Source organism: Curcuma longa, unplaced genomic scaffold (genome assembly GCF_044706935.1).
Source record: "Curcuma longa cultivar G26 ecotype Majalengka, Jawa Barat unplaced genomic scaffold, ITB_CL_G26_1.1 contig_24898, whole genome shotgun sequence".
In the NCBI taxonomy this organism is placed as follows: Eukaryota; Viridiplantae; Streptophyta; class Magnoliopsida; order Zingiberales; family Zingiberaceae; genus Curcuma; species Curcuma longa.
In genome coordinates this window covers 1-27,148 of record NW_027432572.1, presented here as the reverse complement: position 1 = coordinate 27,148, position 27,148 = coordinate 1, and the positions used below count along the sequence as shown (strand labels likewise).

Genomic DNA, 27,148 nt, shown 5'->3' with positions numbered 1-27,148 from the left:
ACTACGATAAAATACACGAGTTACTTGACTTTGAGCTTCGATGTAAAATTATAACGCTTTTGCAATTTAACGGGTTCATAGAAGGGATCCGAACCCGGTCAACTCCCAGCCGTCGGAGCGAATCAAAATCTCATTCGGCTCGAACCCGAACCCGAATCCGAATCCGAATCCGGTCGGATCTGCCCACGGGGACCAAGAGTCGTGGTAGACGAACTCGCCCCCGGAATCGGCCGAGTCGAGGAGGTACCCGCCGCCGAGCCGCGGGAGCTCCACGATCTCGCCGAGGTCGTCGGAGGTGTACGGGTCATCGGGGGGAGATTTCTGCGGCGGAGTCGGGGGCACCATCGCGGCTGCCTTGGCGGCCGCGGCCTGGACGTCGCGAGGCGAGAGGGTGGCCGGGCGGGGCAGGGAGGCGGCGAGTTCAGGGAAGTTGAGCACGGCGGCGGCGCCCTTGATGCTGAGGGAGGCCACGTCATGCGCCCGCGCCGCCATTTCAGGCGTCGAGAACGTCCCCAGCCAGATGCGCGACTTCTTGCGCGGCTCCCGGATTTCAGACACCCACTTCCCCCACGCCCGCATCCGGACGCCCATATACGCCGGACGCAGCTTGCTCCCGTCCCGTCCTCGCTTTGCTCCGCCGCCGCTCTTCGTCGCCATTGTCGTCGTCAAAGAGAAAAGATCCAAAGAAGAAGAAAAAAAAATCCGATCTTTGAGCTCAAAATGCGTGCGCAATCCCTCTCGGACACTTTTGGTGGCAAAAAGCGAGCTTCTTGACGCAGTTTTCTCGTTCTTCCCGTGGGACAGGCAACAGATCAAGCAACAACAATGGCGGAAGCCAAAGACACCTTCTTTTCATCGACTTCTAACAAATTATGGAAGCGAACTCTTCTCCACTTGAGAGAGAGAGAGGAGGGATTTTGAAGTGGAGGAGGAGAAGGAAAGGGGGAGGCGTTTTATTAGTAGCGAAGTAGATCTAAGCGTGTGTTGTTAAAGCGACTTCCCACCCTCCTCCCCTCGTTTTCCCATCATCATTCGGCTCTCGCCCATTGATCACTCCATGCAGTCTGAACTGATCTGAACCTCTTGCTTAATTTGTTTTATATGCATCACTTATTTGCTTTCTTCTTCCTCTGCTCTGTTCCCTCCTTCCATGCCTCATCCATGATCCAGTTACAGTTATTGCCATGCCACCCAAATTAAGTATTACTGTATTTAGTCGCCCATTGATCGATCCTCCCACTGCACCTATTCAGAAGAGAAGGTTTTTTCTTTTATTGATATTGTTTAGATCATTTCGATGCCTCCATTCTGCATGCGCCGGCCTACAACGCTCTTGTATATTCGTTATCATAGTTTGTATCTTACATTATAGATTGGTAAGCTCACTAACGACCAATGTATAGGGCAACTGTCAATCAAAATGAACATCAGAGTAGATAGATGCCAGAATTGTGTGATAAAAAAAATTGATTGATGATGATGATGATGAAATTATATGGACATAATTAGTTGCCAGTAGGATATATGTGATGATGGCTTGAACATCTCAATAGATATTGATGTGAATAGTTTGCCCTCTTGTTTGTAAATCTCATACATACACAATAAAGAAAATTCAACCCTTTAGCAGGGTATTTTTCACGGTTGCATGGCATGATAATTTATGTCTTAACAGTAACATTTGCCACGCAGCAAGTCATCAAAGTTCCCATGCAGAAATAATGAGTGGCAAGAAAGGTATCGGGCAAAAATGGAAAGGCCTTTTATTTCTAAATGAAAAGAACGTCCTATTTTATTTGTATGATTACTCAAACATGATTCGATATTGTTAGATATTATTTAATATTATTATCATGCATCTAAATTTTTTTATTTAATTTTTAAATAGATTGGACGTATTATAACAATTATGAAATTATAACCAGTACACAACTACAAAATTATAATTATTACAATTTGAATATTATATAAGTATAGAAGTGAATAAAAGTTCAATTAAATCTAATTAATTGAATTAAATTTTCAATTAGATTATTTTAAAATTTTAATTTTTTAAAATGATTATTTCAGATAATTCATTTCAATTCTAAAACTTCTAATTCGATTAAAACGAATAAACTAAAATTTCAATCAGACTAGACCGAACTAGAATTGCACCAATGTCGTATTGATTTTTCAAAAATCAACACCACAATGGTACTGATTTTCAAAATTAGCACCACACCAGCACCATTGTGGGAAAAAATTTAGTTTGTTAAGTCGATTCAATTTTGGACTAATTGCTGAGCCCTATGTGAGCATGCATTGAAAATATTCACATTGTAGCAACTACGATTTCATAATTACTACAATGCATACTTAATCTATTCAAAAACATTTATATTATAATAACTACGATTTCATAACTATTACAATGCAGATTCAATTTTATTCACTTGCCATTTATGTTATAGCAGTAATGAAATTATAACTGTTGCAACTATTGTAGTAGGTAAAAAATCATAACTACTATAATGTAGATTCAATCTGCTCATCTAACATTTACATTGTAGCTGCGTTACAACATGAATATTTTTGAACAGGTTACATATACACGGTAATAACTACAATTTCGTAACTAATACAATATGAATATTTTTTATGTATGCTTATCTAATATTTACATTGTACCAATTCTAAAAATATAGTCATTATAATTTGTATAACAATTATAATTTTATAATTGTTACCATGTATCTGACTAATTTAAAAATTAAAATTTAAAATTTAGATAAAATATAATATTGTTGAACAATACAAAATAAAATTAAAGGATATTTAAATAATTATATATGATCGAATAATAAAATAAAATGTCATTTTAATAAAAAAAATTAAAGTGGAACGGTATTTGAAAATAAAAAGACGTCAACTGCATTTGAGCCATTGTTCATTGATCGATCAGCGGTCAAATCTCATGCTTGTTTGCGTTTGCTATCACCAGAAAAACTGGCATAAAGCAAGCAGTGAAGTACTGAAGTGTCAAGTGGATGGTGGCCCTCACACGTCAATGTAATTAAAGCTTCAACAGAGCATGACGATCAGGAAGAGTTATAAATGAGTATTTCTTTTTTTTCTTTGAACGAGCAATTTACGGGATAGAAGTAGGTGAGGGCCCTCTGCTCCATTCATCTCAGATATGGTGAAGATCTTAGCCAATGTATAGCCTGAACCTTCCTTCCCCTTAGATTTGCTGCATTGCATAAGAATGTTATCATCCTTTCCTGATTCAAACGACATGTCAGATGTTACAATCAACCACAAGACATATTCCCTAATTATTATGCATTTTAGCATCTAAACCATCTTAAAATGACCTAAACAATCTAAAATAGGTCAAGAACCTGCAGGTTTAAGTTTGAAATTCACCTCTATCAGAATGATGGTCCAGTAGGAAAGGTGGTGATCAAGTAGCTATATTGAATTTGGAGAATGTAGAGGCTTTTCATTTTGGAAAATTACAGAAGATATCGTTATTCTATGTTGTGAAAGAACTGGCGTGGTACACCATTCTTGGAGTTATGTAGGTGTTAAATTCCCAGCTTCACTGGGCACATGCTTGTTTGTTTCTGTCCCTTTAATGATCAGGTATCAATGTTCTGCTAACTCCAGTCTGTACAGTACAATCAATGAGCTCCCTTAGGTGGTAGTTGCTGGCCATGCAATGCATTTGTCTTCACATACATTGACTAATATTCACTCGTTCCTGCCTTGAAAACAAGCTGAACACCACTGTTATTGCTCAATATTATTTCTTTAAACCAAAATTAAAGAAAACAAACACAAGCAGCCAAGTATAATAGACAAAAACTTTTAAATCTTCTTTATATCCTTTACCATATCCTCATTTATATTTAAATAAATTTTATTTTATTTTAACCTTTCAAGTTAAATTTCAACTTCTTGGTTGTCTTTCTCGATTCCATGCAATAGAAGAGGGCCAAATGGTGATGTATGTGGTAAAAGAAGAATGTAAAAGCTAAGACAGTTTCCCCTTTGCCATCTGTCAATCATTGCTGCGATAACATGAATGGCATATTTTATTGAAAGGTTGATGAGATGATGATTTGAGGGGTTTAGCTCCATTAAAATTATGTGAGAAGAAATATGACTTTGTCGTGCATGAACTGTGACTAAAATGATTTGATCCTTAACTAAGTTTTCAGCTGTCTACATCCACTGTGTTATATGGCTTTTAAGTCTATTTGAGCACTGTAAACTTACTGTGTCCTCTAAAAATAGTCCTGTTGTTTTTTAGCAGACACACAAATCTTTATTTCTAAGGAATAGAAGACACAATTAAAAGGAAAAAGAAAGAGAAAGAAGAAAGAGAAAAAGAAAAGAAGAATGCGAAGAAAAGAAAAAAAAAGGAAAAAGAAAGGGAAGAAGATACAATTAAAAGGAAAAAAAGTGATTAAAATATGGAATAGATGAAAATAGAAAAGTTATTTCTAAGGAACAGAATATATAATAAATAAATAATGTATATTATATATATATATATATATATATATATATATATATATAAAGAATAATGAAAAAAATTATCACCTTCATAAATAGTTTGTTTGCCTCATTTAGTCAATTGATCTATCAATAGATTTATTTGGCCAACTATGTAAAGTTGCATGTCTAGCTTAACCTATCCACTGAGTATAATTAGTATTGACAATATCTTACTAGGTTTGACAAACCTACTCAACCCGGCTAACTAGATCTATCATCTTGACTTACCCTACTTGATCGACTCACTCACTCCGACTAACACATCCAACCTACTCAGGTCATCTAGCTCATTTTGTCCTTTCAATCTTCAACCTAATTGGACCATTGTATTCGACATGCCCAAATGATCTGATCCACTTGGCATGCCCTCAATTGGAATATGCATCCGTATCGAATCACTTGACACAATCGATGCAATTGAACTTGCCTACTAGGCTCATCTGCCCTACTTCGACCACTTGACCAATTTACCACACAGCTATTCATAGAATAGAGTAAGAAATAACAATTTATTATTTATTTAGAATAACTACTTTATAGGAATAGATATTTAAACATCATTTTTATGAATAAAAATAGAAATATTTTCTCAATCGAAATTCATACATGATATAATAGCTATTCATATGAATCAAACACATTGTAGAATCATAAAATTTTCTTTCCGATCCACCAAAATGATCAACTTGTATTTATTTTTCTTATAAGTTATATATGGTGCTTAAAACCATAGAGTGAAATGTCCCCCCCCCCCCCCCCCCCCCCCCCCCCCCCCCCCCCCCAACCCAAAAGAAAGGATTTCGTACGTATTTTGCCTTCACTATCTTCTTCCCTCAAAAGCAATCAGGAATACAAAATTTCCATTCTCTTCTGCCCTAATAAACAACATGATATACACAAGAACAAGAAGTTAAAACAATACCTGTCTGTTAACTGAACACCCACATATTGGCTGTTGGGCCTCCACAAATTGAGGAACCTTCTCCTGTGGTTTTTGCTCTCTGAGTCGGAACCAGTGTTTTAAAACTGGACTATGCATTGTGTCAAGAGCCATCTGTTCTACAATGTTTCCGATAAGAGAAGATAGTTTGTAGTTCAATAGGTTTGCATCCATTTAGTTAGGGGTGCAAATTATCCAGCAATACGATCAACTAATTCAAAGGCAAAAGAATTCTTAACGTACAAGGGCATAGAAAGAGAGATTTACAACACATAATAGATATCAGTGACCTTGGCATTTTTTTAGTGTGATATTTATCCTCTTTTCAACTAAAGTCATTTTTAACCAAACTTGGGTTCCATATCATAAAATTAGGATATCCTTGACATCATGAAACCGTGCTTGTCCAACTATTTGCCATTAAGCTATATAAAAGAAAAACACTGGTAATAGATAAATTGATTAAATCAAAGAGTTGATCTTTCCAAAGGTTAAGAGAGGAGGCAAGTTTTATGAATAAAACACAGGAAAATGGCACACTTGTACGACCACAGCAAATCTTGTCATACATGTCGAGAACTGACAGAGTGAAAAGAACAAATACCATTATTGTGCACCGTCTGGATGAAGGCGGCATTGCGTAGACCTTGGCAACCTGCAGTTTTTACAACCTGACTTGAGGACGCCTCCATGTCCTCTATCTTGTTGGATCCAACTCTAACGCTGATATATGCTCACGTCTGAATAGGTATCTTTGTATTTTTGGAGAATGTATGCAGCACAAGTCACTGGAGGGAACCTGATCGATAAGGTCATGCAACCATTAAAACGTTAGTGCAGTGAATAAATTCTCGGTCATTGAAAAAAAAAGAAAGATTATACATTGCTTCCACATTTCATCATCAGATGCAAACACTTTAAGTTTTAATCAACTTCACAAGGAATAAAGTCTTCACTCGGAGGTATGTCATGCTAGAGTGGAACTTACTTGGGGGGGTTTGCCTCAGATTGGCAAGTCGGCAAGCATTCAATAAGACAATCATGGCTTGGTTCCACAAAATAAGCGATCTGTTCCAATGGAAGTAGACCACTCAGTTAGCAGAGTATTCCAATTTCCAATACTGTCACAAACTGTGTTGAAGCAAATATCTAATCAACTCCCTTGAACAAATAGAGATTGAGGAAATAAATGTCCTACCGAATAGCGTTCCCTCCCATCCAGAACTACTCTGTGCATAGTGGACCTGCATGTCAAATAATAAGAATGTCGATGCTTGTTTTTGCAGATGCTAGATGACATTGGATAAGCAAAATAAACATGTATACAACAGGAGAAATCAATAAGGGTCAAAAAATTTCTTCGAATATATCATTCCTCAGTATTTTTTCTTCCAATGTATCATTTGCCTTATCCGTTGGATATTAGTTAAAACTTGAAGATAATAATATGAATAAAATAGTTTTTCTTACATTATCGTGCGTTTCAATCTCTGACACCAGAAAATTCAGATGATTTTCCAACTTCACTAAGGAGATTACAAGAGTCCAAATAGCACCACAAAAAGACTCCATAAGAATATTGTTATTTATATTATTTTATCAACAAGTATAGAGATATAGAAAATTTTATGACATTATAGGTTACATTATTAATCAACAAATTTGTAATTGAAAATTTCCTTTTTCCAGATAAAATATAGACGATTAAACCAAATTAGTTATCAATCACCTTATGAATAAATACACGAGCTATCCGGCATGTGGAATATTAGATTACCTGAAAATCCCATTACTCCAACGTTCTAGCATGTCACCAAGATTGACAATGAACCCTCTGCAACAAACATGGAAAATAAGCTAGTAACAAAGGTGAATTTTAGACAAAATCTTTCATGCACAAGATGTACAACATATCGAATAGAACCTTTGCATTAAGTACATCAAAGGAAAGATACACACGGATATTGGTGAGTTCAAAAAAAAATCAGCTAGAGACAATTTTTAGACTACTAATGAGGTGTTGTTAAAGCTTATAGATGACGAAGAACTAACCCACTGACTGGTGCCACATATTCCCACACCTGAGACCTGGCATCTTTATCCTTGCATATCTGTGCCATAAGAAAAAAAACCTAATTAAATCATAGAACATTAGAAGCATATGGGAGTTTATACTTAATGGTTTTGGTACTTGGAACTCACTTGTAGACCCATCACATCATCAGTTGTCAATAGAGTTATTAATCCATAATCAGAATGTGCTCCAGCTCCAAATATTCCTTTTTCAGGACATGATACTTTACCTGATAGTTAGAAAAACACCATCATGGCATGTGTTGCATCAGCAAGAATTCCACAAACATAAGACTAGGACATGACCTGAACTCTTGCTTTCATACCTCCATAGTGTAGGAGCCGCAAAGTTGCAATAGGCTCGCCGAGCATTTCTGGCTTATCAAAAAAACCAGCATCTAAGTCAAGTGCAAGGGCTATGATTCTAGCAACTGCTCTTAGCACCCTCCTGAGTGAAAGAATAGATAGTTATCAGACCAAAATCCCATCTTGCTCAACTATTAGCACCTATAAATCTATATAGTGGGGTAAAAAAATATTTGGAAGAACTACACTTCTATCAGACCCCCGCAGTTCCTTCTTACCTGCGGATTTGGAAGACCAAAATCCGATTTCCGGTTCCTTCTTACCTAACCTTCTAGTAGTCTTTCTCTGCAGGTGAGCGCTTCCAAGCCAGAGCTAGCAGACCCCCGCAGCTGATGCTTAGCTTAAGGGGGCCTGAGTACAAGGTTGAGTCCCGCCCAAATGAATGGTAAAGAAAAAAGCTCCCCGGGGGCAGATATAAAAGTGCATTTCGACACGTGGAAGGGCTTCTCTACACTTTTCCCATGTCCAGCTGCTGACCGTGAGGGCAGTGAACCCAAGGAATCAAATGAATCCACCTGGTCCTAGGATTTCCAGAGTCGGTCCGCCACTGCTACTCCATTCCTGGAAACTAGGGATCTCACTGAGAAGAGCTCAAAGGGTAAAGCCAACTCAAAGTAGGTTAGGAGTCAAGCTAGGAGTCAAGACTGACAGATGTCTTCTACCATTTGAGTGTCTTGTTCCACTTATGTATGGGGTCTGGGTGAGAAAGCTTCCCCCTATTTCTACTTCTCAGTCTTCTTTTATAAATGCTGAAGAAGCTCTTGAGAGAAGATGGACGAAAGAACAGATCGAACTCGCTCCGCACCTTGACTTAGCTTAGGTAGTTTGCGCAAGAGGGAACTTATACAAAGAAGTGAGAGGGACGTTCTACAACTACAAAGAATTGAGGGATGAGGGGAAGGCAATTCTATTGTTGCTCGCGCTATCCCATAAGGGGACGAGGGGATTGACTTATAATATCAGACTCGGGCACTAGACCTGCTTTTGAATGTAGATTATCTTGTCCCATTCACGACTTAAGCAATGTCATCTATTTATCTTACTGTCCGGATGTATCCCAATCATAGTCAATTCTAGCATCAAAAGCTATATTAAAAAGATTCACTCTACCCTTGAAGGACCTAAGCCTAAGGGGGGATCTGATCTCTTAGTGTGATCTCTTAGTGGTGCCAAGGGAAGGGGTCGACTAACTCGAGCCTACCACATATCCCCTCAGGGTGGATCAGAGATTTGTGACACTCAATTTAATATACCCAGGCATTTGAATGTGAATCTTCGGCTCCAGCAAAAGAAAAAGAAGCAGATCAAGCCAGCCCGGTCTGTGGACCATTGAGAACCTCTCCCGCAGCTGAACCAACTCAGTACCTTGGAAGTAGGATAGCAGCAATTAGTGCTCGCAATTCTGATGCTCTCAGTAGTTGGACTCCCCTTCTATGAACTTGTCGGGATGCTATAGACAGAAGACTAGGGTCGTTCAGGTATCAAGACATGCGGCATCCTACATTCATGGATTTGGTGAGAGGATTCTAGTCCCATGTGCACTCTTGTGGGGAGCCTTGAATTGACAGAGTGGAATTTCCTGATCAGCATGAGGCTGGCCGCTCTGAATATGATTCGGATCACACCCTAGCGTGCTCTCTAAAGCTAAGGTCTCATACATGCACTCACACTATTCCTTTTCTCTTGCCTGAGTCCTTGCCCGAGGCGACCCTCTTATGAGTTATATAAAGATTCATTCTCTTTGCGGCAGAAGAGATCATCTGACGTTATCAAAGAATGGTCAGTGTGATTCTTCTCCTGTACATTCTGCCTTCTTATTATCACAGGTCACTATGAGCACTCTGCCTTGCACGATCTTATACCTTGCATTCTTCATGGTCAATGGTCATATAGTAACTGCATATCCATGAAGATAAGTGCTACTGTTTTCACAAAAATTTAAAAAGTAACAAAATTTAATTTCTAATAAAATGCTGGCTTTAGGTTCTTAGCCTATACAGCTCCATGGTGGAACTTAGGTGATAGACTGCAATCCACTTTGAAAAGAAAGGGCGAAGAATCCCAATAAATCCACAGTGCATGCCAATGAAGTGAAGCACCAAAGAAATATTGCTCAAATAAAGGACACTTAGTTCCTTTCCTCTAGGAGTTTTCTCGGGTGGTGGTGACATACATAAACACTGATGATTAATTATAGTCTTAAGGAAGCAATATGTTATGCAGCAACTCTTTTATAGTCTATGTTTATCTACACAGATGGCATATTGAAATCTTCAATCTCAAAGTTTGTGATTAAGGCACTGAAACATGATATCATCACCATGTTAAATTGAAGAGAAACACTTACAGTGCCTCCTTATGATACTGCTCCATAATCTCCCTCCATCCAGGTAATATATCTTCAGAGAGAAAACATGAAATCAGAATAGAAATTTGAAAATTTTCAGATACGGTCCCCATTAACCAGTTCATTAAAACCACTTCAAAGAGTAAATTCTTGGCTCCTTGGGAAAAAAGAATGCTCCTGTACATAAAACTACACTATACAAGAAAATCCAGTAGGTGAAGCAAACATAGCATTTGAATAAACCTTATATGTAGCTACTCTCGTAAAAAAACATCCAAAAGAAAGTAGTCAAGAAGTCAAAGCCAAATCTACTTCCATGAGTTAGCAAAGTGATAGGTGATAAGAAGCAGACAACTTACCTGTACATGGCCATAAATTTGGTCCATAGAATGGTTTTTCTGCGTTTAGGTCATCTTCAGGCACTTCAATACCAATATGGTATCCTTCCTTATAATCACCTAGAACAAAGAGAACAATAAGTTTGTATTAAGACAAATGTTAATAATGATAATCAAGATAAGAAAAGCATCTGCAGAAATTTCAACTTCTAGATCAAAGCTGTTTTCAAAATATTAAGCGATGGATGTCATGCAGCCATATAAATTTGATTGATTCATTATTAGGCTATATTAGCTTTTTCTTTTCAAAAGATCATTTGCAAAGATGCAGTCTTTATGGGATTTAACAGTCCTAAAAGCAAATCAAACAGCTTTTAGGATCACTTGTGGAAGGTGTTCTTTTAACCCACAAAGATACTGCTTCGTGAAAGTAAAATAATATATATAGCTCAGTTGCCAAATTTTCACAATTGCATAGCATATTCAAACAGCTTCTTCAGTTAAGCAATAGATAAAACTGAGTTATGCAATTCACATGTGGATGATGCATTTCATGGAGTAGAAAGTGTAGGAAAACTACGATGAGTAAAAGATCTGCATATGATCGATCATACAAAAACTAAGCAGAAGGCAATTTGATACAAACATCAATCCTTCAAATGAAGCAAAAAAGTACAACTAAAAGCATCAAATTGTGAACTGAATGCAGATAAGCAGAAAGATACACAGGTTTCAGTTGCTCAAGCTTCAACTTTTGTCCAAATCAAGCCATATACTAATTTTCTCAATAACTAGCAAGCAAAGCCTACAAAGGGTTAGAGGCAAGAAATGAACCTTAACAAGAAGAATGGAAAAAAGTGAACAAGAAAAAATAAAGTACCAACCACTTATTTGATTTCCTGGATTCGAAGTCTCGTCTAGAAAAGGTATATAACCTCGATGTTTCTTGTTTCGGAGCAGTTTCATTTTCTCATGTAAAGGTAGATCAAAAAATTTCTGACTCTGCCTAAAAACTTCTTCCATAAGCCCTTGGTCAATTCCATGATCAATCACATAAAAAAATCCAGACTCTAGGCACGCCTGTCCAACAGATAATGAGAATATATATTAAGAAGCCAGAAAAGCAGGGAAAGCAAAAAAATAAAAAGGAGCCCATGTTAATATTCTCATGTCTATCTTCATAAATCTGCAAATTCACCTTAATATCCTCTTCTTGCGACTCTTATCTCCTGCTTATGTGATCAATTTATAGTCCAACATTGAGCTTCATATAATATATCAAGTCTAACCGTTGTTTTATAAATCTTCCCTTCAAGCTTTAGAGGCACCTTACAATCACAAAGAACCCCCTTGACACCCTCGTCTATTTCAATCATCCTGCTTATATCCAATGTAAAACATCTCTATCAATGCTTCATCCTTTTGCAAAAATGAACTTAGATACTTAAAGCTCTTAGTTACAAGTAACTAGTCATCTCCTATCTTAACAAGTGTCTTCCTATGTGTACTACTACAAAACTTAAATTTCATATATTATGTCTTTACTTCACTAAGCCTAAAACCTTTTACTTCCAGTATTTCCTATCAAAATTCAATTTTAGTAGGGGTCACAATTTATTAAAAATAAATTCATATAGTTTTAGTGAAGGTCAAAAGTCTACTCTCAATAAAGTGTATAATCTCACTAAAGAGAATTGGGAGATGATATAGCCACACAGTTACAAGAGTCACAAGTTCGCAACTCACAAATATGAACTAATGAAGAGGTTGCCTTCACCTTCCTCCTTAAGAATGTGATGACTCGAAGAAGATAAGAAGAAGAGACCATTGTCTTCTTCCTCCTTGAGAGAGCTAGAAAACAAACATTGACATTGGCATCCTACTCTTGCCTCTTCCCCTTGCCACGATGCAAAATCTAAATTGCCTCAAGGAGCTTCTTCTTCCAAAATGCTCGCTAGAAATCATAGGTAAGACTCTAGATCTATCTTTTTATCACTTCTCGGAGGGGTGTTCCAAGATCTCACTTGGAATCAGCCCATCCCAATCCAACTTGACCACTTTGAATCTGAATCAGTCAATTCTTACAATCATGCTTTAGACTCTAATTAGGCTTAGGTAGGCCTCCTAAAGATTATTAGGATGGGCTGATTGCAAAAGTTCACAGGAGGTTGGTGCCTTGGCAAAAGACTTTCTTATCACTCTTAAGGCCAATTGACACTCATCAACAACACACTCTCCTCTTTGACTCTCTTTTCTACTTCTGTCTTTATCTTTACATCTTGGGTTATTAAGGCTATTGATAGGATTAAAGTGAACTTCCTTTGGCATCAAGGCATGGACGTTTCTTCAAGAGCTAAGATCTTGGTTTCATGGAGCATCATCTGCAGGACTAAGCTTCATGGTGGATTGGGAATTCTTAATCTAAAAATATTTAACTTTGCACTAGTTTATAGATAGTGGTGAATTTGACTGACTAAACCTGTGCTTTCTTAGCACTACCTTGGACTTAATTATTGTGTCTTTCATACTTAAAGCTTCAGAATGGATGATTGTAGAGAAGTTGTTTGAAGGAGCACGATTTTGATTTCTTAGGGCTCACAACTGATGTAGGAAGTCACAGCGAATTCTTGTTCTGGTTTGTGAAATGGGCAGATGGGTTTGTGTTGAGTAGACACCTTCGCAATTTGTTCGCCACCTGTGATGCCAACAGGAAGCAGGTCAAAGATTTCAGTATTCAGTCTATACTAGGAGGATTTCCCTTCACCTTTGAAAGATTACGAACTGACCTCCCTCTCAAAGTATGTTAGATGTCTTGCTTTGAATGGAGTGGAGCAGCAGCACATCTGGAGATGGAATAGCCAAGGGGTGTTCAAAATGAGTTCAGCTTATGAGATTTTACTGCCTGTGGAGGTGCGAGCTGCAATACTATATCAATATGGAACTCATGTGCTCCTAAGAAAGTTCAAATTTTCTCCTAGTTGGTTCTTCTTGGGTCGAATTAATACCAAGGTTAGATTATCTCACAAGCATGTCCCTCTTTCGGATGAGTTTTGTGTGTCCTGTGTAATTCTTCTATTCCTGAAACCACATTGCTCCTTATGGTTAGTTGCAACTTAGCTCTAGCTACTCATGCCAGGCTCGGATGGTAGAACTCCCCCTTTTCTTTTGTCAACTAGCAGGATTCGGGAGCAAGAAACAATAAGAAACAAGTGAAGATGGGAGATTCTCTAATTCAAGCTTGGATGAACATGATCTGAACTTCTAGATGTGACAGCATGTTCAGATATTCACCGGAAAGATTCCGTCATGCTTTGGGCACTTAGCAAAACCAGAAGTTGTGTCTCTGCTTTTAGAGATTTTGAACTAGAAGTGGTGTCCCTTTTTTCCTCCTTCTGGCGCAGATAAGCAGATTGGTCCCATGATTCTCACTCTCCAACTTGGTTGACTGATGTCTTGTGCTGTTCTTCTGTTTTTGTTATTAGTCAGATTCTCTGTATCTTTCATGTTCTAAGGAAACATTCAGAACCTCAAATTGACAGTAAATTCGAAAAAAAAGCGCCAGATTGTTCATCTTTGGCGAGTAAAATAGACGCTTAATCAAGAACATCATAAAGCAAAACGAGATCCATTAATAGAGGTGTAACCTGCTTGAGAAGGGAAACGGATTTGGTTATGTCAGGCTCCGAGAGACTGATGCAGTTCAGTAATGTGGTTTTCGGCGCCGATCCATCGACGATCACTTCCAGCGCACTCGCCATTTTTCCCTCTCAACTCTCTAGCCGCCTGCTGCTTCCAAGTAGCTTTCTCTTCCGCCGCCCCCAACCTTGCGTCGAGTAGTCAGCTGGCGTCACAAGGGCTTACCAGATCGGGCACAGCCCTTCATCTAACAAGTCAAATTAGGTTAACAAACACAACCTACAACCGGACTCATTTTATTTTTTTTACTAAGGTAAATATATATATCATCAAAAAAAAAAAATAACACACATATACAAGGAAATCAATGACGCTATCTCATATCATATCTGATGAACTATTAAATCTGAGTAAGTGATATGGCAAATTATGTATGTGCTCACATGTGTACCAACACTATCAAACGTCTCACACTCTATCAATATATTGCAGGTATCCCTGCCCATGTAATCGTCTTGCCGGCATTCGCAGTCAGTGAGGTAATCTCGTCTTGCATCACGAACCACTAGCACTGTGACCTGAACGTCACCTCATCAGTCATCACCATGACCTCCGTCTTCTGCATCAGTCCTCATATCCATCACCGAGCTGTGCATCGGCACCCATCAAAAGCTTGGCGCCTGTCAACAACATCTCCCAGAAGAGATCGTATCCTCCACGACTAGCCACCATCTGTCGCATGTCAGCAACACCTCCCAAAAGAGATCGTATCCTCCACGACTATCCACCGTCTACCTCCACAGCCCGTAGTGTCCGCGCCTCCTCCTCCAGCTCCCAGTGGGCACCAATCATCAGCAACTCCAAAGTCATCTCTAACAATTTGCACACTTTTAACAAGTGGTCAACTGTCAACGGATTTGATATGTCTTTATCGTAGTTGTTCCTACGAACTAGATGAGTCAATCTAGTAGACTCATTCACCCTCTTAGGCTTTTTGGCAAAGCCTCAGTCATCAACGGATTTGGAGCGTCTTTACCACGAGCCGTTTGCTGTGGACTAAATGGATCATTCATGGTGGATCCATTCACCCTCTTAGGCTTTTTGGCTCACGGTAAAGACACTACAACCAGACTCATTTTAGTAAAGGTGAAATCAGCCGCCCAACAATTGATCTCATGATTATTTATAAGAAAGTAAATCAAAAAATTATAATTAGTCATTACATGGAAGGCATTGTCTTGCCTTTATCGAGATTAAACTCTTACCCACTTCAATAAGTTTATCGTGTAATAACCAACTCAACTATGTCCCAAAGATAATACAACTTAACCCACGATCAAATCAAAATCAATCTTATTAGCCGAATAAAATCGATCAGACTCGATTAATTGAATAAGGTCGAACTAGCAATGTTCTCTTGTTTATGGGGAAGTAAAATATTTATGTTCTTCTTATTAGAACGGGATGGAAGGTTTGTTAATGTAATTATGTATTATTTTATTTGAAAAAAATGAAAATTAAATATATAAAATTATAAAAATATCTTTACATTTTAAAAAAGACAACGCATGTAAAAGACCGGATAAGAAATTATAAAATTCTATCAATATTGTATATAGAAATTGAAATATAAAAAGTCATAAAATAAATAGACAATGCATACTATTTAGATAAATTCCTATCTTTAGAAGAGAAGAAGAAAAAAAATTAAAATTACATGTCTCTGTCCTCTTGAGTCTTGTCTTCGAAAAGATTTATAATGAAAGTCGACATCAACATCACAGAGTATGAACAGTTGGATATCGGATGATAATGACATATGTTATATGAGGAGTGACGATGCATGTGAGAAGCAACGGTGAAAAAATAAAATACATAAATAGATAAATTAATTTATAATTAATATTTTAAAATAAATAAGGTAAAATTCTACTTTTCTTTATTTCCCCTATTCTCTGTTTTTTCTGGTCTCCTCCCAAATAGAGCATTAGGTTAGGTAGATACTTCACTTAGCCCTCAAAACTTGTTGATTCTTTCGATTCACTCAAATTTTTTTGTTATAATCAGCTAATGTCTCACTATATTTATAAATTTATATAATGTAATTATATTAATACAAATTACAAATAGTACGGCTAATTATTATGATCTTTGTTTCATCTTAATTTTACGATCGATCCTCCTTCTTCATCCTCTATCTACAGATCCTATCGAAAACATTTCTCTGCCTGAATCTTTGTTTCTTCCTTTCGCGGCTGCTTGTTTGTCCCTATCACCGCGAAGCGCGTCATGTGGAACGGTGGTTGTGACGCTGCGTCGCCTCAGGAAGCATGGTTCGGACTGTCCGTTCCTTCAGCTACCCGTCCTCCTCCCTTGCAACCCCAACCCCAATTTAAGCCTGCTCCACTTCCCTCCCGTCCTCCATCAAATCCCAAACCTCGACGGTCCTTCCTTTGCAAAACCAGCTCGAGAGGCAATGAAGAAGCTTCATCGGCCGGCGACCTCGACGGGGCTGGCGATGGAAGTACAGGCTCACAGGTGAGTTTTGTGTTTATTTAGTTCGTATCCAGCCAATTCGATCCAAGTAGTGCTTTCAGCAAGTGATAGCTAGATAGTTCATGCATGTACAAGAACAATAGCTAGCAAGAGTGCTCTGTTTTCAGTATTCAGATTTTGAATTTGGAATAAGAGTCAAAAGGCATGGTTGTAATGGACTCTAACTACCATTCATCTCGAGCACACGCACACCTAATGGTCAAGATTTCAGTGCTCATAATAGCATTTTTTTACTGTTGGCTTTGCCAGAGAGTTGAGCTTTTCAGGATAGTTGATGGTCAGGTGAGAGATATACAGGGACTGACTAGTTCTTAAAAGGCAACCACTAGTTCTGAAAAAGGAGTTGTGGATACAACAAATAGTGGTTTAATATTCATTTCATATGCAAATAAAGAAAGACTCTTTGTATGATCGCCTTAATGTTAATGGATTTCTTTGTGATCCCTTAGCTAGCTGAAAGGTGATCAAACATGAATATGATTGCCACCTAACATTCCAATGTGAGATTCTTGTGGATATCATTACTAAGGTGTTAAACTCCTTCAAAACTAAGAGGGCATCCTCACCCATTTGAAAATAACTATTAAGTGTCTAAGGAGTTTGCATGGTCGATATCGATGACCCTCATGTAGGGTTGAATGGGAGTACAATATCCGTTTAAAAGAGTTAAAAAATGTATTTTTGGAGAATATATAGCAGCGACGATCTTATAAATTCATGATATTTTTCCTATATTATTTAGATTTAAATCTTTCAATGTGGAATTTTGATTGTAATTAATCTTAATAATCTCGTCAAAATTAGAAAGATCCTTATCTCTTGGATTTATTTTTGGACTTTATCCAAAAGATCTTTTATCAATGTAGATATCTTTCATTCATCTTATAAGTCTATGATCTTCTCCATGTATTGGATTTATTTTTGAATTTTACTTAAAAAAATCTCATAATCTGTTATAGCTATATGATGGAATCCATATATATATCAAAAACGATATGATATTGTCCACTTTGAACCCAAACCATCGTAGTTTTATTTTTGGGCTTTATCCAAAAGGACCACTGGGACCAGTGGGACCATTGGGAGTCCCCTTTAGCGGTCCCAACAATCCCCTTATTAGGAGCCCCCAATCATTCTTTTTACGAGTCCCCACATAGCATCACATAGACTTGCTTTAATACTATGGTTAGATCTAAAGCTGTCAAACAGACCAATCCATAGCAGGGCGGGTCAACCCACTAAAAACCCATCATATGGTGAGACGGGACGAGCCGACCCACCAACTTGATAGGTTAAAAAATCTCCAACCCAACCGAAGGTGGATTACGGGTTAGATAGACTAACCCACGGGCCTGTCAAAAAATAAAAAAAATATTAAAAATGTTAAGTTTAGATTATAGTTTAAATTGGTCAAGTTAAAATTTTAAGCTTGAATTGTAATTTAGACCGATCAAGCCCACTAATTTGTTGAGTTTTCTACTTTAATTTTAAAATTTAAAATAGATTAATAAACTTTCTCAACCCGCGGGCCAACCCAAACCCGCCGTGGCCTAGGGGAGTCAACCCATCTTAAAATAAGTTAATAAAATTTCAACTCAATCCGCCTAAATTGTTTGGCGGAGCGAGCTAATCCGGCGAATCTAATCCAAATTGACGGTTATAATTAGATTCGATGGAATCCATATATATATCCAAAATGATATAATATTGTCCACTTTGGGTCTAAGCGATTTTATGTTTTGACTTTACCCAAAAAGCTTCATATCTTCCATCTTATGACCTCAAAATCTTTTCCATATATTTTCAATGTGAAATTTTGACTGTATCCCAACATCATCTTACAAAAGCCAAAAAAAAAAAAACAAATTTACACAGATCATGAGATCTATTATACACAGATCTTAAATTAGTTTCGTTAATGTAATAATTTTATATATAAATTTATATTAGTTTATAGGTGTTGCCATTTAGTTGTAATAAGTGTCTTCATTCATCTACTTTATAATCTTTACATTAGATTAAAGTATTTTAATTGCACTATATATTTTAAGGTCTAAGCATCATGTATCTAAGATGAAATTCAAGGAACTTTTGTGAAGGTCATTGCATGACCTTCAAGAACTCCATTTCTCATATTTTTGAGTGCTTAGCTTGTTCTACTAGAAACTATATATATCAAAATTTATCTCTATAGTACTTGATTTTTTTTTTTTTTCGAATATAACAGTCAATTTTAGATTGTCTATAGTTAGAATTCCTAGTTACTATAACAATCCATAACTAGAATCAGTTTTACTAAAAACCAAGGACAATCAAATTAAAAGTTAAGCAGAACAAGGATGTTTATAGCACTTGATCAATGCAGAAAACAAGGCATTACATTAGACTGAAGCCTTAACATCCAAACAGCAAATAAACCCTGGAATTCAATTTATATATAGTTTTAATGAGTATATATATATAGAGTATTGATTTTCCTTCATATTCCTGTAGTGAGGAAGTATATATTAATTTTCTCTAGTTATGTTGTATGTAGCAAAATAATGCATCAAATCTTTACACATTTTATGTGAATATGTAACACAAACAACTGAGCAAGACAAAATTTTATATTAATTCAAAGTAAAAATAAAAAGATGAGACAATTGTTGAAATATTGCTGCATTAATAAACATAATGAAGCAAAGCTGTGTTCTTTAGTTCATGCATGATACCGGTTTCTCAAGCATTGATCGACAATATATATCTATTACAGTACACACATACATGAATTAAACATGCTTAAATCAGTCAGATTCCTGCATCAGGATCACCTGGAAACTGCTCGTGTGCATCGTCCTCCAGATCTAGATTAGCCTCGAGGTCCTTTTCCCAAACGAAGCAAAATTGATCGTCAGGAGTAGTGTCGCCATTAACGTGATCGTTTTCGCCGTCGCTGATGAGTGAGTCGAGGAAGGAGGAGAAGATGTTATCCTCGCCGAAGCTGACGCCAAACAGTTCTGGTTCTGGACGCTCTCCAGCTTCGGCCACGTTGACGTCGATCAACTGATCGTGGTCGCTCTCCTTCCAGCGTCCGTCGTCGTCAGGAGGGGAGATGTCTGCCCGGATATCGCCGGCGGATGCTCCTGCTTCATGGTAAGGTTTAGGGTTAGGGTTAGGGTTAGGGTTAGGGCGAGGTGGTGCAGCGGCGGTGGAAGGGGTGGAGGGAGATGGCAAGGGCTTGTGCGTGCGCGGATCGATGCCTTGGCCGATAAGCTTCTTGCTGAGATGAGTATTCCAGTAGTTCTTGATCTCGTTGTCGGTGCGCCCTGGAATCCTGCCCGCAATCAGCGACCACCTGTTGCCATAATTGGTTCTTCTCGATCAAAGTTAGGATTGGATTTGGAAGAGATAGAGAAGGGAACGATCGGTACCGGTTGCCGAGGAGGCGGTGGAGGCGGAGGATGATGTCCTCCTCGTCGGGGGCGATGGGGCCGCGCTTGATGGAGGGGCGGAGGTAGTTCATCCACCGGAGTCGGCAGCTCTTTCCGCAGCGGCTGAGGCCGGCTCGGGCAGGCAGAGTGCGCCACCGGCCCTCGCCCTCCCGCCGCACGAAGCTCGCCAGGGCCTCGTCCTCCTCCGGCGTCCACGGGCCCCGCTTCAACCCGTTCTTACTGCAGCGCGCCCTCAGCCCGCCGCCGGATCCTGCTGCTGCTGCTGCTTCTCCTCCTCCTCCACGCCGCGATCTCCCCTCCGCCGCCGTCGCCGCCGTTGAATTGCTCCTCCTCCTCATTCCGATCTGGCTTTCGCAAACTAATTGATTCCTTGCAGGCAAAGGATGCATAAGGGAGGCCGAATGGTGGTGGGAGCCACGCTTATCCTTGTAGAGTGGGATCGGCAGTGTCGGCCAAGACAGCAACGTAGCGTTGGACGAACGCCAATGGTGCTTGTTAGCTCCCATGTGCTTTGTGTCGCCGCCGACTGAGAACAGCAGATCCCAATATTTCCTCCATCCACTGGTGCTCGTTCATGACTCTTTTGTTTTTTCTCTCATTAATCGCTGTCTATTTTACCACGAAAAATTAGCAGAATAATTTTTTCCCTCCATATTCTTAACGATCACGGTGTTTCTTTCAGTAGTGTTAATTCCAATTAGCCACTAATACTAAAGCCAGTAGATATCTAGTTTTCTTTCATCTTCTCAACTGAGCTTCAAATGCCACTGAGATTCAAACACCAATATTGATGATATGAAGCTACCTCGATCACGACGAAATTGTTTGATCCCCATGCATTACATGGCATTGCCAGAAATGAACTACAGAAATGAACTAAAACAATGTGCAACGTATAAAGCAGCACCATTAACACACAACCTAACCAACTCATTGGCAATTTTCATACGATCTTATCGATCCTTTGATAGGGTTCATCAACTGGGGTTTTTGTATGTTCAGTGAATTAAGTATCTGAAACAGTCATGCAGGCAGGACTAATAAGAATTATATTACAAAATGTTGTGATGAAGTGGAGAAGAATATTACGTGTTTTTTCTTTTCAGTTCAGTTTTTTCATCATACTAATTATTGGCAGCACATTCAAAGAGCTTAGTAGTCGACTAAAATCTGAGAATCTAAAGCCATTTCTATGTCGACTCCGGTGGATAGACTGAGAGATATATACTTAAAAGCTGAATCGGTGTACTGTACGTACGTACAACTAACTGGCCAAAGTTAAACGTATAATAATAACGTCGAACCTGCTTTGTTAAGGATAAGGATCCCAGAAGAGCATCTAGCATGGCGGCCGGAAGAGAGGCGTAGCAGTACTCAGTAATTATGGTTATAGAAACGGCTCTCGAGGGCGAGGAAAGCCTCGATCGACCATCGTGATGATCTCGGCGGCGCCGGAGTCATGGCTAGTTTTCTCCTTGACTTCGATTCATGCCTAATCTACTAATCTTCATTTCGAGTGAATCAATGGTAAGGAAGGTTCAATAAATAATACATTATTAGATTAATATTGTTTGACTTAAATAAAATATAATAATTAACTATATATGATGAAAATTTGAAAAATAATATAGCACAATTTGTTAGGAAGTGAGATATTATTTAGAAGATAGTTTTTTCTTGTATTATTTTGAAGATAGCTTAGTAAGTAATCACATGGACAACACATAGAGAAAGCTCCAAAAACTGTTTAAAAAACTACGTTTGAATGAAATTATTTATTGTCAACTCTAGACGAATTATCCATTTACTTAGTACCTCTCTATATACAAAAGAATTGATTAATTCATTGACTATTTTATATAAAAAAAAACAATTGTGTAATGATAATTAATTCATTTGACATTTATATTTTCCTAACAAACTTTGCGGCTATTCCCATAATTTCCTTTCCATTTTTTGTCTAGATTTAATCAATATTATCACTCCTGTTTAATTGTATCATATATGGCTCATTCGGTATAGTATATTAAATTTTACATATGATACCATATATCATATCGAAAATTTCTATATAAAGAAATTTATATCGATATGAAAATTTAACATATTGAAATTTTGATATACTGAATTTTTGATATGATTTAAATTTCATACGTTCATATCAAAATTTTGATACGGTATCGTTTTACAATATTGTCTATATTGAAAATCACGTTGGTGTTAAAGCAATCAATTCAAAATCGAACCGATAAATATTGAAACTGAATAAATCAAAATTTTTTTCTAATTAATCAAACTGACTAAACTTTCTAATAAAAACTAAATAAATCAAATCCATAAAATATCAATTAATTTGATTTTCAATTAAATTAATTAGGAGAATACAATACCAATAATGTGGTGTTGATTTTATGAAGCTCAGGTGTTAATTTTGAAATCAGCACCACATTTATTTCAAAATTAACACTGCATTGAATGATATATAAGAGAATTTATTTGATATATTGAAATATTAAAAAATAATGAGTTTTATATCGATGTTGATTTCAAAAAGTTTAGTATGATATAATCTCATTTTGAAAATTTTGACATATCAAAATTTTAAATATAAATAATATATATATATATAATATATCAAAATTTTTTATATTTTTTCTACTCTAATTTCATGTCGCAATCGAAGAGCCCTATACATTTATAATACTTGCAAGAAGATATATAATTTTAAATTAAAAGCACTTTTCTGAGGTATTTCCTTTTTTTCCCATCAAATTTGCAGGACAAAATCTCCAATCAGATGGTGGCGTCCAATTCTTGTTCTCCTGCCTCGACAATGGCGGACAAGGATCTCATGGATGGGAATTTAAGATCACACTGCTATTTTTGCTAGGATAAATAAAAGATAAATAATTACTCATTTTTCTTAATTCGGTATTTAACCTATCCAATTATATCCACCTAGATTTCATCGCGGTGAGATGACGTCAACGCCGCCGCCACCGACGATCCCGCTCTGGTTTGGACGGTGGCGATGAAGCGTCAAATGGACGTTGGAAATTCGACCGCTCACTTACATGCACGGTTTTTTTATTGTAATTATGGAGAAATGGAGTGTTTTTTCAAGAAATATTTGTTTTACTCCAAAATATATCAGATTTTCTAAAGTTCCCTTCGGATTTTTACGACCGTCAAACGATTTCCATAATTGAAAAAAAAGCATACGTTTTGAAAATATCTAAATGTTGAGGGGGTAAAATAAATGTTTCTTTTTTTGGTATTAAAAGTGTTTACTCGTAGTGGCTTTCAGTTACGTTGTCTCTCGCTCATCGCGCCCCGCCGCAGGTGAGAAGGGAGTGCTCCGGCGAAGCGGCATCGGCCACGCGTGACCCCCCTACGCCGGCGAGCGGCGGAGATGGCAAGGCGGTGCTCGCACTGCAGCAACAACGGGCACAACTCGCGCACGTGTCCGTCCCGCGGCGCCGCTGGCGGTGTGCGGATCTTCGGGGTTCGCCTCGCGGAGGGGGTGGGGGCGATGAAGAAGAGCGCTAGCATGGGATGCCTTTCCTCCGCGGTCGTCCTTTCCAACGCATGCGCTTCTCCCTCGGCCGATCCAGCAGGAGAACACCCCGCCGACGCCGTTGCGGGCTATGCATCCGATGACGCCCCTGCCACCAGCGCTTCGATTTGGCGAAAAAAAGGTCCGAGCTTTTACCCTAATTTTTATTTTACCTTTTCTGCTTCGTTGCTCATCGAGAAATCCTCTTCCCTTTTTTTTTTGGAATGTCAGTCCCGTCTCTGCTTGTGATCTCCAACTATTCCGTCATCTTCGAAAAACCATCAATTTTCTCCCAAAGGCTAGTCGATGTCGATGGGACTCGTTCTCACCTGGTTGCCACACTGACAACCTCATATGCAGGGTGCAGAGTGCAGGTGTTAATCGTGTCTGCCTACCATCATTTATTGTTTTATTTTTTGTTTTTACGTAATTTGGCAACAGAATTGAAGAACAAATGACTAGATGTCTGCAATTCCTCTCGAGAATAAGCTTATGTAAATCAAGAGGCTCATTTGATCGGTCCATGTAAATAAACTCTCTGTTAGAAAACTGACCTGTGCTCCATGCTGATCCCACTTAGTGGGATAAAGGTTGTTGTTGTTGTCCTTGTAAAAGATAGATACAAGCATAGATGTGCAGCCACACATCTAGATGCTGTCCCTGTAGCGGATTAGGATTTTTTTCATACTGCCCTTCTAGGAACCTATTCCCAGCAGATGTATTGTTGAATCAAGGAAGAGGGGTGAGTTTATTGACCACATAGCTATTCAGACCGAGGATGTCATGATTGCCATAACTCTACACAGGATGACTATGATGCTTGATGCAAGATCAACGTTTTGCATAAGCAATAACAATCATTAAAGTCATAATTGGATGCAAGTATCTTAGTGTAATTTTACAAACTGCCGTTGCTAGGTTCTGGATGACACTTGAGCATCATCCTGATCCCTATAAATTTTCATGGTTGAAAGCAACATGCGATTCAATCATCTTGAGGTTGAGAGTATCACTTTGTATTGCCACTTATTTTATGTCCAAAGATGTTGGGATGTTATTCTTATGGATAGCTATTCGCGGTTTTGAGATGATGCTGTGACTTGAGTGCCAGGCAAAGCCAGCACTATTTGTTCAAATACAATAATAAAACACACCATTCTTAATTGCACTAGTTGCAGTTTTGTTGTCTTTAAACAAAATTGCTAACTATAACCAAAATATTACTCCTCTGCTGTACCGCAGGTGTGCCATGGACTGAAGAAGAGCATCTAATGTTCCTTATGGGTCTTCAAAAACTAGGAAAAGGCGATTGGCGTGGAATTGCTCGTAACTTTGTTGTTTCCAGGACCCCAACACAAGTTGCAAGCCATGCCCAGAAGTATTTCATTCGACAGAGTAATGCATCAAGAAGAAAGAGACGCTCGAGCCTATTTGACATGGTCCTGAAAAATTCTATGCTTCCTTAAACTGCACTTGCATTTTAGTTTTTCTTAGATTCTAGGTTGTTTTAGATTTTCTAGCTTGATCTTTATCTCTTCTTTTCTATTTTGCAGCCAATTGGGCAAATCCCAGTCCATGAGGAATGCCTGAGGCCCTATTCACCTCCTAATGAACCAAATAGCACAAATCACCCGGCAACACTGCATGTCAGCAAACAAGGAACTAATCTTTTGGAAGCTTCAGCAATCAATTATGCCCCAGAACTATCAGAAAGCATCCGTCCTGATCAAAACTCCATAACAATGATACCTGCAATCTACACTGCTTTCGTTCCGATGCAATTATCATTTTGGACTCCAAACTTGACTGCTCTTCCAAAAGAGGAAGAGATGAGGGATTCTCATGAGATCGTAAAACCAATTCCAGTTGTCCCAAAGGAAGCACTAAACGTTGAGGAGGTCGTCGGCATGTCCAAGCTCAGCATTGATGATGGCCTAGTCTGCCTTCCAGACCCTTCTGCTCTTTCCCTCAAATTAGTAGGATCTTCTACTTCAACGCAGTCTGCCTTTCACACTAAATCTTCTGTTGCTCTGCCTGATCTGAACCAAAGTAGTGGCAGCCCTATCCATGCAGTCTAAGGCATTTATCCTCCCCATGCATATTCTTTCTCTGCTGTCAACTGTTAGCTCTGCTCTTTTGATGAACTCCATACTAATCATTCTTGTAACAATCTAGATCGACAATATTTTGGTTCCAAAGCTGCCTGTTAATAGCTGAGCTAAAACTCTTATTATGACAAGGCATCTTTTCATGATCTTGAGCAACCAGACACTGTTTTGTCCTAGCTCTTTCAATAGCTTTTATGATATGCTCTTGATATTGTGTCGCACAAATTTAGTGGCATTTTCTTTGGACTGAATGCAACTTATGATATGCAATTCCAGGTTTCTGCACTGTCCATTGAGGCTTCTAACTACCATATTCCTTTCATATAAGTTGTTTTCTATACCCAGACTTAATGTCCTTAGTTGTGCATCCAACACCACCGTTTTCTCTATGCATATACAGATCATGTTACCTTCTTTGTGCCTGCTATTCAGCAGCTCTGTCACAGGGAGGCATCATCGATGCATCTGCGGACAGGAAGAATTCATGTTCACGTTAACTCTCAGTGTGTCCATCATCTGTACTGGTCTAATCGACATTTGAAAGTTTGGCTCGAAAGTTCTTCTGTTGTTCCAATTCCATAGTTCTCAAGAAGTCACCCAAACTTCCAACCACGTCAATACCGTAGAACTCGCAACCCAATATCTGATTCATGAGTCCCATATTTGCCTTGCCATTTGGCAATCTCCCTCATCAACCTTCCTCAGACCCGTCGCTGCCGCCTCCAGCCGCTGCTCTTCCTCAGCTCCACCATTTTTCTTCTAGTTGTTTAGACTGTATGAAAGAAATATGATTCGTTAGGATGATTATGTTTTATTCATCTTGAAAAATACATTTGTGGTTGTCTTGTCTTATTTTTTCTTTGATGCATTCCACACTAGTCCATCACACTCAATTACAAATGCTAGTACATTTAGCTTATTGAAAATATTATGTATGACTTAGTTTGCTTTACCCTTTTTAATGTTTTTGTTTTCAATATCTTTATAGCTTCACTTTCCTTGTCATCTCAAACATTTACTATATTTTGGCATTTAACATTTGTAGAAAGTAGGGATATTATCAATTGAATCCAAAGTAGAGTTAATATATCATCTGAATTAATTAACTTGTGCAACTAGAAAGCTAGGTCTCCTGCCAGCAGCAGTAGTGGACTCCAACATATACTAGTAAATCTAGATTTCATTGTCAGTCTCAAATATAGAGATCAAGATATTATCATTTACTAGCTTCCACAGTATTATCTGATTG

At 38.2% G+C, this 27,148-nt stretch overlaps 4 protein-coding genes and 1 long non-coding RNA gene across 5 annotated transcripts; 2 read left to right on the top strand and 3 right to left on the bottom strand.

Annotated features, from left to right (window-relative positions):
- Window positions 1-75: 75 nt before the first annotated feature.
- On the bottom strand, window positions 76-939 carry LOC141818465 (dehydration-responsive element-binding protein 3-like). The gene is made up of 2 exons (XM_074705957.1): window positions 912-939; window positions 76-662 (listed from the first exon to the last, which is right to left on the bottom strand). The coding sequence occupies exon 2, from the start codon at window positions 655-657 to the stop codon at window positions 76-78; it is 582 nt and encodes a 193-aa protein (XP_074562058.1). The 5' UTR covers window positions 658-662; window positions 912-939.
- A 4,993-nt stretch (window positions 940-5,932) lies between these two features.
- Window positions 5,933-14,464, bottom strand: LOC141818461 (azadirone synthase LFS-like). Its single transcript, XM_074705954.1, has 11 exons — window positions 14,254-14,464; window positions 11,494-11,689; window positions 10,631-10,729; window positions 10,272-10,323; window positions 7,885-8,006; window positions 7,688-7,788; window positions 7,538-7,596; window positions 7,263-7,319; window positions 6,684-6,729; window positions 6,474-6,553; window positions 5,933-6,284 (listed from the first exon to the last, which is right to left on the bottom strand). The coding sequence occupies exons 1-11, from the start codon at window positions 14,365-14,367 to the stop codon at window positions 6,203-6,205; spliced, it is 1,008 nt and encodes a 335-aa protein (XP_074562055.1). The 5' UTR covers window positions 14,368-14,464; the 3' UTR covers window positions 5,933-6,202.
- Window positions 14,465-16,676: 2,212 nt separating this feature from the next.
- LOC141818463 (uncharacterized) lies at window positions 16,677-20,896 on the top strand. The gene is made up of 2 exons (XR_012600967.1): window positions 16,677-16,783; window positions 20,612-20,896. It is a non-coding gene; the product is annotated as an uncharacterized LOC141818463 (long non-coding RNA).
- LOC141818462 (transcription repressor MYB5-like) lies at window positions 19,442-20,578 on the bottom strand. The gene is made up of 2 exons (XM_074705955.1): window positions 20,215-20,578; window positions 19,442-20,138 (listed from the first exon to the last, which is right to left on the bottom strand). Exons 1-2 carry the CDS (start codon window positions 20,571-20,573, stop codon window positions 19,592-19,594), a joined length of 906 nt encoding a protein of 301 aa, XP_074562056.1. The 5' UTR covers window positions 20,574-20,578; the 3' UTR covers window positions 19,442-19,591.
- Window positions 20,897-23,632: 2,736 nt separating the features above from the next.
- Window positions 23,633-26,202, top strand: LOC141818464 (transcription factor MYBS3-like). Its single transcript, XM_074705956.1, has 3 exons — window positions 23,633-23,933; window positions 25,034-25,230; window positions 25,345-26,202. The coding sequence occupies exons 1-3, from the start codon at window positions 23,648-23,650 to the stop codon at window positions 25,867-25,869; spliced, it is 1,008 nt and encodes a 335-aa protein (XP_074562057.1). The 5' UTR covers window positions 23,633-23,647; the 3' UTR covers window positions 25,870-26,202.
- The last annotated feature ends 946 nt before the right edge of the window (window positions 26,203-27,148 follow it).